At 46.1% G+C, this 19,566-nt stretch overlaps 1 protein-coding gene across 12 annotated transcripts in view; it reads right to left on the bottom strand.

Moving 5' to 3' along the window:
• Window positions 1-19,566, bottom strand: part of MLPH (melanophilin) — a 90,600-nt gene that overhangs the window by 55,937 nt on the left and 15,097 nt on the right. For all 12 annotated transcript variants that reach the window (XM_050916527.1, XM_050916526.1, XM_050916528.1 and 9 more), the window contains exons 2-4: window positions 15,826-15,961; window positions 2,914-3,135; window positions 1,198-1,334 (exon numbers count right to left, since the gene is read on the bottom strand). In XM_050916527.1, the coding sequence (XP_050772484.1) occupies window positions 1,198-1,334; window positions 2,914-3,135; window positions 15,826-15,935 (469 nt within the window). In that variant the 5' untranslated portion in view covers window positions 15,936-15,961. The remainder of the gene's footprint in view (window positions 1-1,197; window positions 1,335-2,913; window positions 3,136-15,825; window positions 15,962-19,566) is intronic.

The following is a 19,566-nucleotide window of genomic DNA, read 5'->3' as shown; positions in this document are numbered from 1 at the left end:
GTGGGGCGGGCTGGGGCCAGGTTGATCGCTGCTGCTGGTGCTGGACGCCTGCTAACCCCCCAGGCCATCCCCCTCAAGTACAGGGCCCCCCAAAGCGTGGGTCCTGGAGCAGTTGCCCCAGTCTGTCCTATGGACAGGACAGCTTTGAAAATATACACCCAAACATTGGTGAGGCTGGGCCCACATTCCTGAATATTGGCGGCGCACAGGCACCATGGTCCCATATAACTCGCCGCCTATGGAGGAGACAGCTATGGCAGCTCTTCCAACCTAGGAAAATTCTCAGCTGCCCTTTTAGGGCAGTTTTAGTGTCCCTGCGTGCTGCTCTGGCAGTGCAAAGAGGCTGGAATCTGGCCCTCACTTACAGGCTTAGAGATACTTTAAACAACAGTGCGAGTACTGATATAAAAGCACCATATTTGTATATTTTTTGTATATAGATGCACAGCATCTATATACATACACACATGTACACCAGACACAGACACACACACGTCCACATTCATCCCTGGTCTCAACGGAGTTACACCAGGGATACATTTTACCTAGTCAGTTTGAGTCCCCATTTGAGACAACCCAAATTTTGTAGCTGGTGAACTGAAGCACAGAAAGATTAAAAGATTTGCCAGAGGTTACTCAGGAAATCTGTGGCAGAGCAGATAAGCAAGTCCTAATTAACTGAATCTTTGTCTCATTTACTAACAGCAAAATTTACCAATAACTTAGCATTAATTGGTATTATATTATTATAAGAACTATTACTAGCATGTAAGCCTCTGACTGCCAGGGGTTGGGACTAGATGATGTTCAATAATTGCCCTGTTCTGTGCATTGCCTCTGGCCCCAGCCAGCATTGGAAGACAGGGTATTGGGCTAGATAGACCATTGGTCTGACCAGTATGGCCATTCTTATGTATCTGCATTGTATATCTTCAAAGGGTCATGTAATGCCAACAGACCCTGGTCATCAGCGGGCGGGATTGAACCTAGGACCTCTGGAGCTAAATGCACGAGCCGAGTACTATATGGCTCTCAGCTAAGGCTGCAGACCAGACTAATTTTATCTCTCTCTCTAGTCTCAGTGCCACGAGATGAGACACAACGGCACACCCAGAAGGTGTGTCTGTTACAGTTGCTCGAGCATTAGTTAAATAAGCATGCGAGGCAGACGAAGAGAATTGCAGCCCTTTGCCATACCTAGCAACGTTGGATTCATTTTCTGCCCAGGCTGTAGCCTGCCGTAGAGAGACCGCATCACTTTAGCACTTCCAAACCGCCTGAATCGGGATCTCACGTGTTCATAATACCACTCCAGGGAGCCAATCTTCACAATCCTGCCCAAAGAGAAAGAGAGAGGTAGTAACTTACAGACACAAGCCAGAGTAGTCGTGCTTTCACTGGCCAGTGTCTGAGCCGATCCACCTGAGTCAATGGAAGAACTCTCGCTGACTTTAGTTTAGTGGGTGTTGGATTGGGCCCCAATGGAACACACAGAGAGAGGCAAGATATCGGGTTTATTTCCCTACTGTCCTACCATCCACACACACATGTATCCTTCTTTCCACTTAGAGACAGTAAACAGTATTGGACCTGGAGCCTCAGATGTCTCTTTATGTCCCCATCTCTCTGGAGCATCCACAACATAGAAATGTAACCACAAAAGGGATTTTCACACTGGTTAAGGTGCCGTGCTTTCAGGGGGGTGGTATGTTACCTGGAGTTTCAATCTTAATAAAAAGGCCCCCTGCCTCCAGTACAAATGTGGCGGGTGGCGGGAGTTGTTTTGGTTTTTGGTCACTCTTTGCTCCTCCAACACTAATTGTCTAACCTCTCTCTGACTTGGTATCGATGGAAACTGGCTGTGCACAGCGGAAGGGTCTGACAGCCTGTTCCAGAAGACAAGATCACAAAGGGGCCCATTCTATGCTCGGGCAACGCCCGCATAAAGCCCAGAGCACTGAAGCTGCTTCCGAGAGCCCACGCCCAGGGTGATAATCCCTTCTACGCAGCATCCCCAGACAGTAGCGCCTCCGGCTTCAGATTGTGTGCTGAGACTACAAGGAGCTTGCTTGTACAGTGCATCTCAGGCAAGGACGTCACCATCTGAGTCCCTACACCTCGGGAGTGCAAGGTTCATTCCCTCCCTACACCCTGGGAGAAGAGGGGCATATTGCTCTAGACCAGGGGGAGGGGAAGAGACAGGGATGTGGCACCATCTCTTCCTGGGACAGAGAGGTCCTGTTCAGCGTCCAACTCCAGCCAGCGCCTTTAGGGCCTAACAGCTCTCTGTGCTGCACTCGAATGACTCCTCACCCCTCTCTTCTTTGCCAACACAGCAGTGACAGTTCCCGTGTCCATATATAGGTCAAGACGCGGACCACAGCTGCCCAAGGGAGCATTACCCCTGTTCTCTCCCCCGCAGGCGGAAAGGTGCTGAGAGCGGCAGTGGGTCACGGAGAGGTTGTGCTCTCTGCTACTGGACACCCAGAAGGTGTAGCAAGGGCCCAGGAAAATGACTTGAAAATAACAGGCACTGCCCAGCAACTACAACATCAAAACTCTTTGGGAGAGGGAACTTGCACATGAGATCCTTTGTGATCCTTGACCATGGCTTTACTTTGCCTAACCTTTGGGGTTACTCATCATAATAGTGCCTAGCTCTCGTGAAGCATCATTCATATGTAGATTTCAAAACACTTCACAGTATTATGATCCCCATTGTACAAATGGGGAAACTGAGGCACAGAGCGATGAAGGCCAGCCAATAGGCCAGCGGCAAAGTTGGAAATAGAACCTAGATCTCCTGAGTTTCTTGCTTAGGACACGCCCCCTAGCCACTCTGCCTCTCATCTCCAGCCCCATGCCGTTGTGAAACCCCTTTGCCTGCAGGGCTGCTGATCCCTGTCCTTCTACCTGGATAAGCGGCAAGGGTCACAGATCCAGCCTTGCTCCTTTTTGTTGTAGCGGCTGCAGTTCTTGCAGGTGTAGAAGTGGCAGTCCAAGCACTGGCGCTTGCTGTTCACCAGGAACTTGAAGGGCTGAAGGCAGTGGACGCAGTGGGTCTCGTTGAGGTGGGACTGATTGGACAGGAGCTCCCTCTTGGTGCCCTCTTTTTCAAGCTTGCATTTCAGTTCCCTATAAAAGCCAGACACGGACATCAGGAAACGAGGAACAGACATGGCTCCGCTCCATGGGTTGAGTCTGGAAGCAGCCCCGAGGACTCTCAGCTGGGAGACCAGCTGACTCAACAGTAATCATTAAGCACACCAACCCCAGCTCTGCTCTGAATTACGTTGCTGTAAATCTGGAGTGATCATCCCTTGCTATCACGCAGCACTTTTCATCCGTAGAACTCAAAGTGCTTTACAAAGGGGGTCAGAATTGTTATCCTCATTTTACAGATGGGGAAACTGAGGCACACAGGGAGAGAGATGACTTACCCCAAGTCACCCAGCAGACCAGTGGAAGAGCCAGGCATAGAAAGAACCCAGGTCTCCAGAATCCCAGGGTAGTGCTCTATCCACTAGGATATACTGCCTCTCTACTGTACACCACTGAAAGCAATGGTGACACACTGGATTTTCATCAGTGTATCTGAGCATGGAATCTGGCCCATTAATGGACTTGTTTATCCTGTGTGACTTTGACCAAATAAAATTTCATTTAGCTCTGCATCCTTCCACATGACAAGCTTCAAGACATTTATAAATCACTCTAGACTAGCATTTTCCAAGCCCCATGGCTTCTTGAAACTCTGCTCTGTTATCACTAATGAAACAAGTATTACAGCACAGCTGGGCCAAAGAGACAGTGTTTGGATCTGGATCCAGATTAGGTTTAGACTAAGGCTTGGGTTCAAGGCCAAACGGGCTGTATGGTTTAGGTTTGCTGAAATCCTGCCAGGTAGCCCTGGAAGATTTTGGTTGCAAACCGTAAAAACCTCAGTAATCAGCTGTTCTTACAAGATTTTGACTGGATCCAAAACCACAAAACAGACTTGTTGGGCTTAGGTTCCAGTGTGGCATTAAAAGCCGCAGGACCAGATGCTTAGAACTTCAATGAAGCTGACACTGAGGATCTGGCCCAGTAACTCTAGACCACAGCCTAAATGTGCGATCACTGTTGCCTCATTGTTTACTTGTATTCCCAGATCTGTCTGTACCATCTGTGGTCTCTTGTCTTATACGCAGATTGTAAGTCTTTGGGGACTTTCTGTTGGCTATCTGTAGAGCAGCTAGGACAATGGGGTCCTGGTTCATGAATAGGGAGTCTAGGCAGGACGATTATACAAATAATACACACAATAATAAATAAAATAATCATAATTTGCTTCTGCTTTTCAATTCTCCCCACTGCCCCTTAGGAGTAGGTTATTTTCATAGGAGTTTGGCTGTGAATTGGGGTTTTGGACATCATCAGTATAGACCTGCTACCGAGAAGAAGAGGAGCTGTTTGAATACATGTGTCTTCACTGGAAGTTCTCTATTTACAATTAACATGGTAGGGAACCAAAGATTTCACTATCAGTTCTTATAGTTTTGGGGCCCATTCTACAGTCCTGCAATACTAAAGTCCATGAAACAACTACAGTTGAAAAGAAGGTAGAAAGGTCTCAGAACAACATGTGTCAGTTATGAAGGAAGCAACCATGTGAGACGTTCATGACAATCCCATGAATGGCTGTCTAATACAGAGCATGCTTTGAAAGCAACCTTGGCTGGAACTTTGTTAGCAGAAAGAGTCTATTGTGAGGCAAACATTTCATTTGCTTTTAGGATATGCTACCCGGTCTGGACAACTGGCAATCCTCAACACAGGAAGTGCTCCATGTAGCCTGAATTTCAAGCAGCAGTCAGGGTTGGCTAAAACACATGTTCCAAATCAGCTGAGCAAGAACAGTGTCCTAATGGAGGATCTGCAGCAATACCTGAAGGGATTTCTACTTGTTCTCAGCGCAGTGCGTTAGCTAGTACGCACCACAGCTTGTTTGCCTTTTGGGTTATGATTAAGCAGCATAATGTTTGATTTGTAGGAAGGGTCCTTTTAGGCTTGTTTTCCATCTAGGCAGGGCTGGAAAGCCGCCCCTTCCTGAACACAGTTAACACGGCTGTTCCACATGGACTAGAAATCTCAGTAGCTAAGCTGTTCTCACAAGATTTAGCTGCGTCCAGAGTAGCCACACTAGCTGTACATCATTGCAATGCTTTTATCAAGGGGTTAATAAATGGGTGTCAATATGACCTACTAACAGAAAGGTTAAAATGCCAGCTCTACAAAGCCAGTTCGTAAGAAAAGAAGAAACATTTAATTTCATGAACATTTTTCAATATTGGGCAGTAGTGGAAAGGCTGGGAAGATCCCAGGGTTGTGCCTGAGCAGTGCCGACCCAGACTTTTTTGCCGGCAAAGAGGGCGGGGGAGAAGAAAAAGAAAAAAAAAAGCCGTGATCGGTGATACTTTGGCGGCAGCTCAACTGTGCTGCTTCATTCCTTGGCGGCAATTTGGCAGTGGGCCCTTCGCTCCGAGAGGGACTGAGGGACCTGCCACCGAAGACCCGGACGTGCTGCCCCTTTCCATTGGCCGTCTGAAGCACCTGCTTCCTTCGCGGATGCCTGGAGCCTGCCTTGTGCCTGAGGAAGCACGCAGGGCAGGATCTGTGGGAATTCTCCCATCAGCGGCCAGTGCATAAGATTTTCCAGGAGGCTGAGTGTCACCTGGGGCCAGATTCTGATGGTGTAAATCAGCACAGCTCCATTTACTTGAACGACACTATGAAGGTTTATATCAGCTGTGAATCTGGCCCAGTGTGAGCTTGCTCCATGCATTTCCATGGGTGCTTCTGGCCACGAGATGTTTACAGTAGCAATAGGTTGTTCATCACTGAGGATGACTTATAGAAGTACCCCGGCCACCACCTTTTGTCTACATAATTGAACTCCCAGTGTCGCTTGCTCGTTCAGGAAAGCCCTGGCATTCGCTGCTTCTGGGAGCAGAACGCTTTTATAAAGAAGTTGCTGTCAAGAGACTATACCCGGCTCTCCGTTACACACCGACTTCGGTGGAACTATTTGAAGCTAGCTGGCGCTTACTGGAGTGAAATCAGCGCGAGAGGTGACTCAGGCCCCAACCCTTTATACTTAGTAAACCAAATACCTCCCAACCGTGTCTCCGTTAAGCAGCACATTTACCTGTGGTTATGACACAAATCAAGGGCTCCGGCTTTACAAACAATTTTCTAAAAACTGCTTTCGGAAAGAGGGCTGGTTTTTAGCCCTTTCCAAAGGCAGTTTTTGGCAGGGACGTCGGTGCCCAAGGCAGCCCTCATTCTTAATCCTAGCCGACGAGCAGTAGGTATGTGTGTGCTGGCGTTTGGGTTATGGAATGAAAGAACTCAGCAGGCTAAGCAGAATAGGAGTCTTTGGCTATGTAGCTACACACTGTGCCCCCCAGGCCCACTTCCTGCATTCTGAGAATTGCTCTTTGGAGTAGGGATTGTCCTTTTTTTATGTTTGCCCAGCACCTACCACAAGGGGGCTCACCCTATGTAATACCCTAATAGAAACGTTAATAACTAATAACGTTTGCTCTGTGTTGTGCTCGATGAACTTTCCCACTGTGTACTCGAGCATCAGAAACTTTCACCAGACCAGTTTTTCCTGTTTTCAAAGCCTGCCAGCTCCTCTCTACCCCTGCCAACAAGATAACAGGTCTCAGCTGAACCAATTTAAAAACCAGAGGAACCACATGGCCTTTATTTATTCTTTTCAACAGTCAGGATCACAGCCAGCTCCTTTGTTACTAAATTCCCTGCAGAACAAGTAAGCGAAGGTGTAGCTGGCATGGGCTGTTATGGAATTACCAGGAAAAGCCTCTAGCAGACTGAGGCTGAAACCCACAGCGGCAATCCAGAAAACAGCCGGATATCTCCATGGTGGAATACCTGTTGCAGAGGGATGGTTTGCTGGGTGGTGTAGGGCTGGCATACCACTCCCCGGTACAGAAGAACACCGAGGGGATGGCATCAGGGAGGGCGGGGTGAGATCTAGCTATTCTGGATAGCAAATGGTTCCCTTGAGTCTGTTCCAGCCTGGGCATAAACGAGAACAGTAGCTGGGCTGTTTTAGGCTACGCCAAAGAGCAAACCATTCCCTGCTGTCACCAGACTTTCCTAAGAACACTTTTGCCCCCATCTTCCCAGGCTGTGCTTTCAGAGAGGCTCAGAAGGGAGAGGGGTAACTAGTGGTGTTTCCAAGGGTCAGTCCTACGACCAATCCTGTTCAATTTATTCATAAATGATCTAGAGAAAGGGGTAAACAGTGAGGTGGCAAAGTTTGCAAAGGATATTAAACTGCTCAAGCTAGTTAAGACCAAAGCAGACTGTGAAGAACTTCAAAAAAGACCTCACAAAACTAAGTGATTGGGCAACAAAATGGCAAATGAAATTTAATGTGGATAAATGTAAAGTAATGCACATTGGAAAAAATAACCCCAATGATATATACGATATGATGGGGGCTAATTTAGCTACAACGAGTAAGGAAAGAGATCTTGGCGTCATTGAGGATAGTTCTCTGAAGACGTCCACGCAGTGTGCAGCGGCAGTCAAAAAAGCAAACAGGATGTTAGGAATCATTAAAAAGGGGATAGAGAATAAGATGGAGAATATATTATTGCCCTTATATAAATCCATGGTATGCCCACATCTTGAATACTGCATACAGATGTGGTGGTCTCATCTCAAAAAAAGATATACTGGCACTAGAAAAGGTTCAGAGAAGGGCAACTAAAATTATTAGAGGTTTGGAACGGGTCCCATATGGAGGAGAGATTAAAGAGGCTAGGACTCTTCAGTTTGGAAAAGAGGAGACTAAGGGGGGATATGATAGAGGTCTATAAAATCATGAGCAATGTGGAGAAAGTGAATAAGGAAAAGTTTGTTTACTTGTTCCCATAATATAAGAACTAGAGGCCACCAAATGAAATTAATAAGCAGCAGGTTTAAAATAAATACAAGGAAGTAGTTCTTCACGCAGCGCACAGTCAACTTGTGGAACTCCTTGCCTGAGGAGGTTGTGAAGGCTGGACTATAACAGCGTTTAAAAGAGAACTGGATAAATTCATGGTGGTTAAGTCCATAAATGGCTATAAGCCAGGATGGGTAAGGAATGGTGTCCCTAGCCTCTTTGTCAGAGGATGAAGATGGATGGCAGGAGAGAGATCACTTGATCATTACCTGTTAGATTCACTTCCTCTGGGGCACCTGGGATTGGCCATGGTCAACAGACAGATACTGGGCTAGATGGACCTTTGGTCTGACCCGGTACGGCCGTTCTTATGTTCTCAGATGAAAATGCAGGATAGATTCTATGGGCCTGGTTGCAATCCCATTAACACCGGCACAAAGCTGGGCAATTCCATTCACCTCAATGGAGCTACTCTGAATTTACCCAGGTAGTAATGGAGATCAGAATCTGCCCCTCACAGTCGCTAATGCTCGAGGTCTGCAGTCATATAGCTTTCTTCTCGTATAAGGACCTGATGTTAAATTAAACTATGAAAGGGCATGAATGAACTGAGCAACCAACTCAAGGTAACATAAGACGAAGACGACAACGTTCATACTCACAGTTTGAAAATCTAAACAACATAGTCAAGGGTCTGGATTCTCCTCTGGATTGTAGATCTGAAGCGTTTCTTTTGAATACTTGAGAGTTATCTGGATTTGAAGCAATGGTGAGACAAGATTCTGATCCAGTAACAAGCCACACAGAAGACTTTAACTGAGAAAAACTGCTCATTTGGGGGCTGGGGGGAGGACAGTAGTGAGGGAGATTGGGATTTTACAATATGTGGATGGGTATGAAAGCTGTGTGAATAATGGAGTTTTTGTTGCATTGTGAAGAGAAAAAACTAATTTTTTTAAAAATAAAATTAAGCAAAATTGAAAAAATGTCAGGTTCAATAAGCCCTTAACATTCTTTAATTTTCTAAAAATAAAATTAAAGGAAATTTCACCATAAAAACTCCTTTTGAATTAAAAAAAAAAATCAGAAGTTCAAACAAAAATGTTGTTTATTTATTTTTTAATTTTTTGACTGAAACTATTTGGCAAATGGATTCCCATTGGCAAAGTGGTTCGGCATCACCAAATCTGCATTGTTTTGCATTTTTTTGCCTAAAGTTTTGATTGAAAAATTTCACCCAGCTCTAAAAGTTAAGGCACTGAACTTAAAAGTTACAACTCAGAAGATGTGGGTTCAATTCCCAACTCTACCACAGACTGTGGGTATGTCTACACTGCTAAAAGACTCAGAGCAGAGCCATGGCTGGCCCGGGTCAGCTGACTGAGGTATGTGGTGCTTGGGCTGTGGGGATAAAAACTGCACTGTAGGTGCAGTCTGGCTCAGGCTGGAGCTTGGGCTCTGAGATCCCACAAGGAGGGGTAGGTCTCAGAACCTGGGTTCTGGCCTAAACCCAAACATCTCCACTGGAAGTTTGTAGCCTCGACATGGTGCTAAAAATGAACACTTCTATGAAGAAGAATATTGCCTAATAAAAAAAGACCACCCTGCACTCTGCCAAGGATTCCTCTCTGTAGGGCATAAAAAAAAAAAATAGTGAGACATAGTGGATGGTGCAGCGGTTCTGGAGCAGTTTCTTGAATCCTTTGTGCATGCTTTCTGTGGTGTTTCCCACTCTCAAACGCCAGGTTGATGTTGACAGATCGGGCAGAGGAGCATTGTGGTCACTGACGGAAGAGGTTGTCCATCCTGCAAGAACAGCTGTAGCCATCCCACTGGAGGCAGGCTAGCAGAGAGAGGAGTGGGAGGTTCATGGAGAAGATGCTAATGTAAGGTTACCACAGACAGACAGGTCTGTGGTGAAGTACGCACTGATGGTGAGAGAAAATGGTGAACTTACTCCAGCAATAACACCTGTCACACCACGTCCTCCATTGTTCTAAGTTGTGCTGCACAAAGTTGCATGGGCACGTTCTGACTAGGGTGACCAGACAGCAAGTGTGAAAAATCAGGATGGGTGTGTGTGTGTGTGGGGTGGGGGTAATAGGAGCTTATATAAGAAAAAGCCCCAAATATTAAGACTGCCCCTATACAATTGGGACATCTGGTCACCCTAACTCCTACACACCAGTGTTTGCAACATACTATGAGACGGGCCTGCATCAAGTCCACTGTAAGGCAGAGGCCAAGGGCTTCCAACATGGGCAAGGGGTAGTTATTTGAGCTTGGCTTGTTAGGACTGTGATGTGTGCAGATGTAAATAGTTAACAGACGTTTGTGTTCAGGAGCATGTAGCTCGGCTGATGGGTTTGGTGGAACCAGCCAGGTTTGTTGTGTGCTACAAATGGCTTCTTTTGTGCAGATCTTTACATAACTCACCCTACACTTGACTGCACTGCTAGGAACTGATTCTGATCACCCTGATGCCAGGGTGGCTGTATTGACTTAAGCAGAGCTCTGTATTATAAATGGGCAAAATGCCCCAGCACTATTTATCCAAAGCACCTGCATGTCAGACAAAACAGGCTCCTTTTCTTATGCTCTAGTTTGGATCCAAAACACCCCTCAGGTTAGGCTTTCACTTTGCAAAACCAAAACCTGAGCGAGGAGGTTCTGAAAAACATCAAAAGTCAACCCCATCCTTGGTACTGCCCATTTCTACAGCCTGTCAAATCTGTGGCTTAGAGCAGTCCAGCCCACCTTAGTAATAATGGACATAGCAGAGTTCATGTGAAACCTTTATGACATGCAGCCTGTTCAGTGGAGCCCAACAGAACATTTTAAATACTGCACCATTCTAGCTGCTCCTCCAAGCTTGGCCGGAGGGAGCTGTCTCCCTGCTCCACGTCCATACACCTGAACACCTCTGCTGTTCAGATAGATGTTCTACTGCAGCGGTGAAGAACCTGCTGTAGGCTGAAGCCAGCTCTATACACTGTAAATAGTCAGGGGCTAGACTGTCACTTGGGCTACATGTCTGCACAGAGGAGGAAGAATTATTGCTGTACTCCCAGAACAGGGTGCATGGACCTAGGATCTGGGCACTCAGGGTAAAGCACTTACCCCACCCCACTGCTTAGGTGGGTATGGGAGGAACTTTGGATGTTCCCCAGCCAGCACGGTGCAGCCACCAAGGCAGGTGGATGGGAGGGATGGACAAAGCCTTGGCTCCCGCTCAAGACACACCATGCGCGAGCCAGCACGGTGAGGCTAGTGCATTGCTGTCCTTATTTGCTGCTGGTACAGGCCAACAGCAAATTACAACCCCTCAGCCCCAGTAAGAGAGAAGCAGGGATTGTGCCTCAGAGGGGTGTCTCTGAAGTGTAGTGGCTTGTCGTGCTAGATCTAGGGTGATGCATCTTATATGCCCCAGTCCAATCAGGGCTATGCCTCAAGGTACAATCTAGCCCTTGTGATCCCCAGTTCAACATGGAGCCCCAGGGACCTATACAAGCCAGCCAGGTTCATAGACTCAGACTTTAAGGTCAGAAGGGACCATTACGATCATCTAGTCTGACCTCCTGCACAATGCAGGCCACACAATCTCACCCATCCACTTCTATAACAAACCCCTAACCTATGTCTGAGTCATTGAAGTCCTCAAATTGTGGTTTGAAGAACTCAAGCTGCAGAGAATCCTCTAGCAAGTGACACATGCCCCACGCTGCAGAGGAAGGCAAAAAACCTCCAGGGCCTCTGCCAATCTGCCCTGGAGGAAAATTCCTTCCTGACCCCAAATATGGCGATCAGTTAAACCCTGAGCATGCGGTCAAGACTCACCAGCCAGACACCCAGGAAAGAATTCTCTGTAGTAACTCAGATCCCATCCCATCTAACATCCCATCACAGACCACTGGGCATACTTACCTGCTGATAATCAAAGATCAATTGCTAAATTAATGCCAGAATTAGGCTCTCTCATCATACCATCCCCTCCATAAACTTATCAAGCTTACTCTTGAAGCCAGTTATGTCTTTTGCCCCCACTACTCCCCTTGGAGGGCTGTTCCAGAACTTCACTCCTCTAATGGTTAGAAACTTTCGTCTAATTTCAAGTCTAAACTTCCTAGTGTCCAGTTTATATCCATTTGTTCTTATGTCCACATTGGTACTAAGCTTAAGTAATTCCTCTTCCTCCCTGATACTTTTCCTTCTGATATATTTATAAAGAGCAATCATATCCCCCCCTCAACCTTCTTTTGGTTAGGCTAAACAAGGTTCCAGGGCCATCTGAGCAGATCTGGAGGGCTCTTCCCCTGTGGAAAGGTAATGCAGTGGCTGGTACTTCCCCTCATGGCCAGGCAAGGTGCAGCAGCCTCTTGATTCTGGTGTCTCCCCCACTGACAGGCCTTCCAAGCCTGGGGAGACTTGCCCCTTCTCACAACTCAGCCCTTCGGCCAGGTCACTTACAGTCACCACCTCTTCGGGGGTAGGCGAGTTCAACAAACAAAACAGTCTAATGACTTTCTGGCAGGTCTGCAGCCCATCCTGGACTCAATGGTCATTCTCCCCTTGCATCTGCAGGGCTTTTACCGCCCTTCTGCTAGTGGCAGGCAAGGGTTCCAGTCCAGGCATCCCATACAGAGTAGCTAAGGTCTGCTCCATCAGACTCACTGCTGCTTCCCTGGGCCACCTCCTACCTTCAAGGGCTTCCAGCTGCTTTTGCAGAGCTACTTATTTCAGAGCTGTCTCTGGGGGTTCCAGCTGCTTCCTGCTCCCTTGCGTTTGTTGCAAAGTTCCCCCTCAGATTTCCTGGCCACTCCCTTCTGGTCTGCAGGCTCTTAAGCCAGCTCGTGCTGGTCTGCCAATCAGCCACAGCTAAGGAGATAGCTACTGTGTCTTTTAACCCCTTCATGGCTGTGGCAGGATAGCATTTATACACCCCACCAAATGCCCATTCTGCAGGATTGCCTGGTACCTTCTACATCAGTGAGGTCCTGGTCCATGACTATGAACAACCACAGCTAGGCCGGGTGATTTTGTAGGGACCACATGTAGACAAGTCTCCAGCAACTCAGTGCTGACTATGGAGGACAAATGAGCTTATTTGTGTGAGCACTTCAAGGCCACGATGGAATCAAGGTGAAGATGGTAATGGCAACAACTTCATTTTAAGGCCCCACCTTAACCAGAGGGAGAAAGGAACGGTGTGCTAGAGTATAAAGCATTCATTTGTAGCCCTGGCAGGTGCCTTGTCCCTGCCCACCAGCCCTCAAAACACACACAACCTCCTGGTCTCATCCCCCTGGTCACCGGGCAGCAAGAAGGGTTCATTGCACCGGCTGAACCTTATGACTTACATTGTGGAACAGGGAAGAAAGAAAAAGAAAAAAAAAAAAAAAAAAAAGGAGGAACTGAAAAAAAGTCAGATGGAAACAACTGGTATCTAGGCCCGGCAAGCTTGTGCTCCCAGCCATCAAATGATCTAAAACATTCCTCTCTAGCCTTAGTATTTGGCAAGGTACCTTCTTTTGAAATCACATGGGAGAGACTTTTGTTTAGCTGGTGAATTGGTACAAAAATGTTTTCAGGACCAGTGACCAGAAAGAAAAAACGCTGCTCCCTGCCATACTGAATCAAACTCACCAACTCGAAGCATTTAAAGGGACTATTTACAGGGCCTGGCATAGCAGGATAAAGTTTGTCCAACAGCGTAATTGGCTATTTCTGCTCAGGAGAGGCATACGAGGAGTTTGTCGGTCCGGAGGGAGACCCGTTGGCAGAGCTGCGGGGAAACTTGAAGGTATGTCAGCGTCTAGCAGGCGTTAGTTGTTCCCGGTTGCCATGAGCACTATAAATTCACTCCTCCCTGGCCCTCCTGAACTGCCGGGAAGTCAGCTCACCAGGGACACGGGAACATGTTTTATGGTTATAGACAGTATAAAAGGAGTCAATGCAAATGGAATCTCCAGGAAGTCACCCACAGTTATGATTCATGGTGAAGCTACTTTGCTCTTACCTCAGTGCACAGCATAAACAATTCCCTCCCCAAGACAGAATTAGTCTTTCCTGTCTCTTTCCAGGTAACTGTTACTTTAATGCCCTTGTCGTCGCTCACCAAGCTGCATGATTAATATAGCACAACCTTTGGGACACGTAACACATAGAGGATCTTGTAAGGAAAAAAAAAATATCATTCAGAGTAACAATCTCTGCCTCCTATTCAAACTCCAGGTGTTTTGTGAATCTGAGCTCATTTCAGGTGTGTGGGGGGCACATTGGTCCTGCCCATTCGCTATTTACTGCTGTTGGTGCATTGGGTTAGAAGGGAGTCTGCTCTTGGTACATCACAATCTTTAATGTATTTACCCTCAACACCAGGCAGTGCAATGATCCCCACTGTACAGGTGGGAAAGAGGCACACTGACAGACTTGCCCATGGTCACACGGGAAGTCTGTGCCAGTGCAGGGAATTGAACTCAGGTCTCTAAAGTCCTAGGCTAGGGCCTTAAACACTGGACTTTACTTCCTGATCTGCAAGTGCTCAGGTGCTCTGAAGTCTATTCTGGGAAATTCCTTGGCACATGTTTTTCCAGACACTGTCCAGGGGAGGCTGCTGGTAGTGGGGACCCTTCAGTGGCCACGGGTAAGATGTCTGGATGCTGGTTCTGAAGATTCCTATTACCGTTAAGGATTATTTTTTCTGTTTTAGAACACCCCCTTTGTCAAAGAAAAAGCTACAAACTCCAGCAGGTTGCCACAAAGGACCAAATTCAGCCTAAGTCAATACAATTCCTTTTTAAAGCCATCACAGTTGTAGCTGATTATGCAAAGACTGAATTTGGCCCCACGTTTTTCGCTGGGGACACCCACCACATGCAAACCAGGGTGGCTCATGCATACAGGCATGAGACTGTCACTCGCTATTCCATTCTTTTGAGCCAAAGGACTGAAATCAATGAGCTTCCTACCCCCAGAGCATGTCAGAGGATAGTGATTTGTCAGTTTCAATCTCCTCTGCTGGCTCACCAGTTCAGTGCCATCAAGGTCAGCAGAAGTTCAGCATCACAGAGGATGGAATAACTAGTTCACATAAAATAAGCATTTGTCACCCTTCTGTTCAAACCAGAATGGGACGTTTCTGCTGTCCAAGCTAGTACACTGAACTTTCCCACCCTATATTTCAGGACTGAAATGATAATACATACTATGGAACACAGTTGGGCAAAGTCTCTCAGATTAGAAATTTCATCCAATTTAGGTGCCAAAGTTCCAATTTTAATGAAGAACAGATCAAAATGTTATAAATGTTGACCTATTTTTAGCCAGCTATTTTGCAAACTGCCCACTCACAAGAACCATGCAGGTATTTGAATTTACTCTGCTGTTAAGTTTATGAAAGCCTACCAATAAAACTAACAACAATGGAGCCAAATTCCATACTTTGTTCCATACACTGAAAGCTGGGTATCTTTGAAACCTGATTTTGGCCCATGACGTTTCCGGGGTGAGGGTACTGCACTTCGGGTCAGATACTTAACTGGCAAAACTTGGTGTAGCTCCACCGATTTAAAAATCAGTGATTGATCCTGATGGAACTACGTTGATTTGCACCAGCCGAGTAGCTGGACCCTCCCCTTCAGACTATAACCAAATGCAGTGGACTACTAGGTTAATACAATGGGCTACTCCTTTCTCCTATTGACCCTGCGGCCAGCAAAGCCAAGTCCACACTATTTTTTCTTGCCCAGATTTTCAAACTGCTGGCTTTGTCTGTTTTCATGTTAAAAGAGACCTCAGGGATCTGAGCTGCTACTTCCTTCTGTGAGTTAAAGCACTGAAGTGTGCGTAAAGCATGTACTCACTCCAATCTTTCTTCCTCTTTCTTCCGCAGATCAAAGTCCCGTTGAACCACCTCCCAGACATGCTTGGCCTCTTCATCTGTTAGCTTGGAAAGATCCAGTTTCCTTCCCATCCTAGCAAGCAGTTGTGTCAGGGGAGCTAAACAACAACGAGAGCAATAAGAAATAAGTCAATAAGGTTATACACAAGCCAATCTACATTCAAAGAAACATTGTCATGTTCTTTGTCAGATAAGGCACACGTTCATGCATCTCCTGGGAGGTATTTCATATTGACAGAGGGAAGGAACTTACACCACCTCTGTCAACATCCGTATGAGCTGTTTCATTCCAATGGTTTGGTATGTGAGGTGACGTTGTGTACAATGGGTGGCCAGTTGTGGCAATGAAAGTCACTTGCTGACACAGCCTGCCTTCAGAGAGCCACACTGTAGTCTAAGGCCTACGGACAGCTTCCTTAGAATTAGGGGAAGGCTTGATCCCTTTGCTCAGAGTCTTACTGAGAGAGCCTGATGCAACTGAGGCCTTCATTTGTAGAGTAAAATGCTTATTAAACAGGCGGTTTACGAAGTGCATCTGAACTATACAAATCTTAAACATTTCCTAACAAGTCAAGGCCTGATGTTTGTGAGGGGTTGGGGTGACAGGACTTCTAGAATCTTCTCTGCTTGCCATGGCAGCTATAGGATGAAAAAATGTCATCCCCATGGACTTAAAGGGAAGCAGGGTGGCTTTTGTCAACTTCTTGCTTCTCCTTTCCTTATTTTCTACACTAAACTGCAGGGCGAATGGAGCCAACGAGCACCTCAGGCCGTGTGGTCCCGGATGTGGTCCCTGCCTGCTGGTGTCTCCCTGCTGGGAGAGGTTTTGCCTGTCAAACTGATATCAGCTACAGTTCCCCGGTCTTTAGCCTGACCTGAACATCTGTGGACAAGGGTGTTGCTCCCCCTCAGAGAGGGTGCCAGGTTGGCCTGATGTAAGCACTCTACAGATACCTACTACAACCAATGGTCACAGAACAGCTTTCCCCGCTCTTCTAGTTCGTTGGCTTGTTTCTCTCCCATCTGATTTAGTCCCAGCTTTGTACACAAGCCAAGCATATTTTGGTTGCAACTTATTTAACAGTGTCATCATACCATTAATATTGTCACCATGAATTCACTAATGTCATCTCCATAACTTAAGACAAGTCTGGTTTTGTTGTATGCATGTGATTACTGAAGGCAGAAGGTTTAAATCTCTTGTATTGTGTATTAGGACTCTTGTTAATAAGAACAAGTCACAGGGTGCAGGACAAAACCTAAAATAATCTGATTGTCAAAACAGGCCTAGTTATCACTCTGGCTTCTCATTCACTTAATGAGTGGGGCTCTCTCCTTGAGAAAGTACTCCGGGTAGCCAAAGGAAACCGTTTTCTTCCTTTGTAGGAGCAAACCTTACTTTACATGCTTCTTCCCTCCTCACCAAGGTATTTAAGCCAAGAGTAAGACACACTAAAGAGGTACAAAATTCTGCCAGGATGAGAAGTTCTATCTACTGAGACCATGCTCTCAACATAGGCCATCACCCAAAATGATTTCTCCCCAGGTCACCTCCATTTCAGATAGTTTCCTACAGTCCAGGCTGCAAATTCCTTGTCACAGCTAGTTAGCTACTGTATTTCATCTGCCAAGCAAGAGGAAGAGTAATTCAGTTTAGCAATTCATTCAGGGCAAGAGGTGGACTAACATCAACCGGATTTGGGCCTCAAAAGGACTTTAGGTGAGCTGAATCCAAATTCAAATGAATTTTGTGTAGAAATGGAGTTTTCAGGAGAAGACAGTTTCTGAGATGAGCACATGCTTTTCCCTTTGAAGCTGTGAATCTATTTCTAGCTTGTCCAGCTGAGTTGGGAGCCCAATAAGAACAATTAGTTAACTAGCAGAAGTGAGCAATGAGTTTATCAGCAAATTACGTCAGCAGATTTGAGAGCGGCTTTGCACCAATGAATCCAAACAGCAGGTCAATATATGACAATTAGCATTCCAACAAGAGCCTGCCTAAGGGCTTTTGCTGCAGTTATCCCAGGACCTCTCAAGCATGGCTTTGCTCCTGTTCTGAATTCATTAATGAGAAAAAGAAAAAAATACATTCTAATTATTCATACTGTTCTAAGCATTGACATGCCTGTTTCTAGTCCCTTCACAAACACAATAGCACACATGCTGCTGCTCAGGCAAGGAAGGAAATATTTTGTTGACAAGACAGTCACAACTTTTAGTCCCACTGGGCAAGAGACCAAATGGTGAGTGTTAATTCTTGCTACATAGAAACTCTAACTTGAAGCAAAATGTAATGATTTGCTTAAAATTGGCATCTATGACCAATTGCTTGCACTACAATGATGAAAAGTTTGACATCTGGGTCTTACTTTTGTTGCTGTTCAAATAAACAGCAATGCTCCCTCCTAACTTCAGGAGGAAGAGGATCACTCCTTATTTTACAAGGTGGAGCCTCGTCTGAAAAGGACTGTGAACATGTCTCAATGGCATAGGGTCAGAGTCTGCCACCCCCACTTACCAAGTGGTGCCTCCCACTAAGGAAATCAATCGGATCGCTTATGAAGGAAGGTACCATTAAGCCCAAGAGCCAAACACTAAGCATTCAGCATTTGCCCGATTCTCATTCCACTGAAATCAGCACAATTCTCACTGACTTCAAAGGGACCCCAGTTCAGCCAAGAACATAAGCACAAGGCTTAACTTTAAGAACTGGAGTAGCCTCACTGAAATCGATGTTGACATCTTGTCAATGGAACAACCTATATGCTCAAGTGGTCTGCTGAACTGAGACAGCTGCAGAGTTGGTCTAACAGTCAGCAATGGTTTTACAGTTCTTATTAGTGAGGCCTCAATATTGCAGTGTTTGGGTTATTTTTGTCAGCAATGTGTCCACACAGAGGTCAGACATGGCAGCATCACATGAAAATGACATTTGAACGAGAATTCAGGAGCAAAAAAAAAAAAATCTTCCCTTGATACAGTTCTGGTAAACAAGCTGCCGCCGCTTTTAAATATGAACCTTTCTTGGAAATCAAATGGGAAAGCTATTGCCTGCTAGTTAATAGCATGTACTAATTGAAGTTGATTTTTTTAATGTTTGTTCATTGACTTTTGCAGCTTTACACAAGAGCACTCACCAGCATGAACGCCACAAACATAACCTCCTATTTTAAGAAAGAAAATGAAATCAACATGACCATCAGCTGATTCCCCCATCCCCGTCCCTCTCTTACAAATGTATGAATAAAATGCGCAAAACTCATTAACTTGAGTCAGCAGATGTTTTATGTATCTGGTGACCGTAGATGAGTCAAATGGAATTGATCTCCATCTCATGTAAACCGATGTAGAGCCATGGAAGGAGGAGCCGGTTTACACCAGCTGAGGATCTGGCCCCAAAGGCTTCAGAATGAGAGCACTCTTGTAAGATCAGTTTATATAAGGCTTTTTTAAAATATAATTATAATAATTGGAGATATACCAATCTCCTAGAACTGGAAGGGACCTCAAAAAGGTCATCACGTCCAGCCCCCTGCCTTCACTAGCAGAACCAAGCACTGATTTTGTCCCAGCTGCCTAAGCTGCCCCCTCAAGGACTCAACTCACAACCCTGGGTTTAGCAGGCCAATGCTCAAACCACTGAGCCATCCCTCCTCCCTTATGAGCCATCTCAGGTAATAGCTATGTTGGCCAGGGGGTTGGA

Source organism: Gopherus flavomarginatus, chromosome 10 (assembly GCF_025201925.1).
Source record: "Gopherus flavomarginatus isolate rGopFla2 chromosome 10, rGopFla2.mat.asm, whole genome shotgun sequence".
Classification (NCBI taxonomy): Eukaryota; Metazoa; Chordata; order Testudines; family Testudinidae; genus Gopherus; species Gopherus flavomarginatus.
The sequence above is the reverse complement of the archived record's forward strand: the minus strand, read 5'-3'. Positions and strand labels throughout refer to the sequence as shown.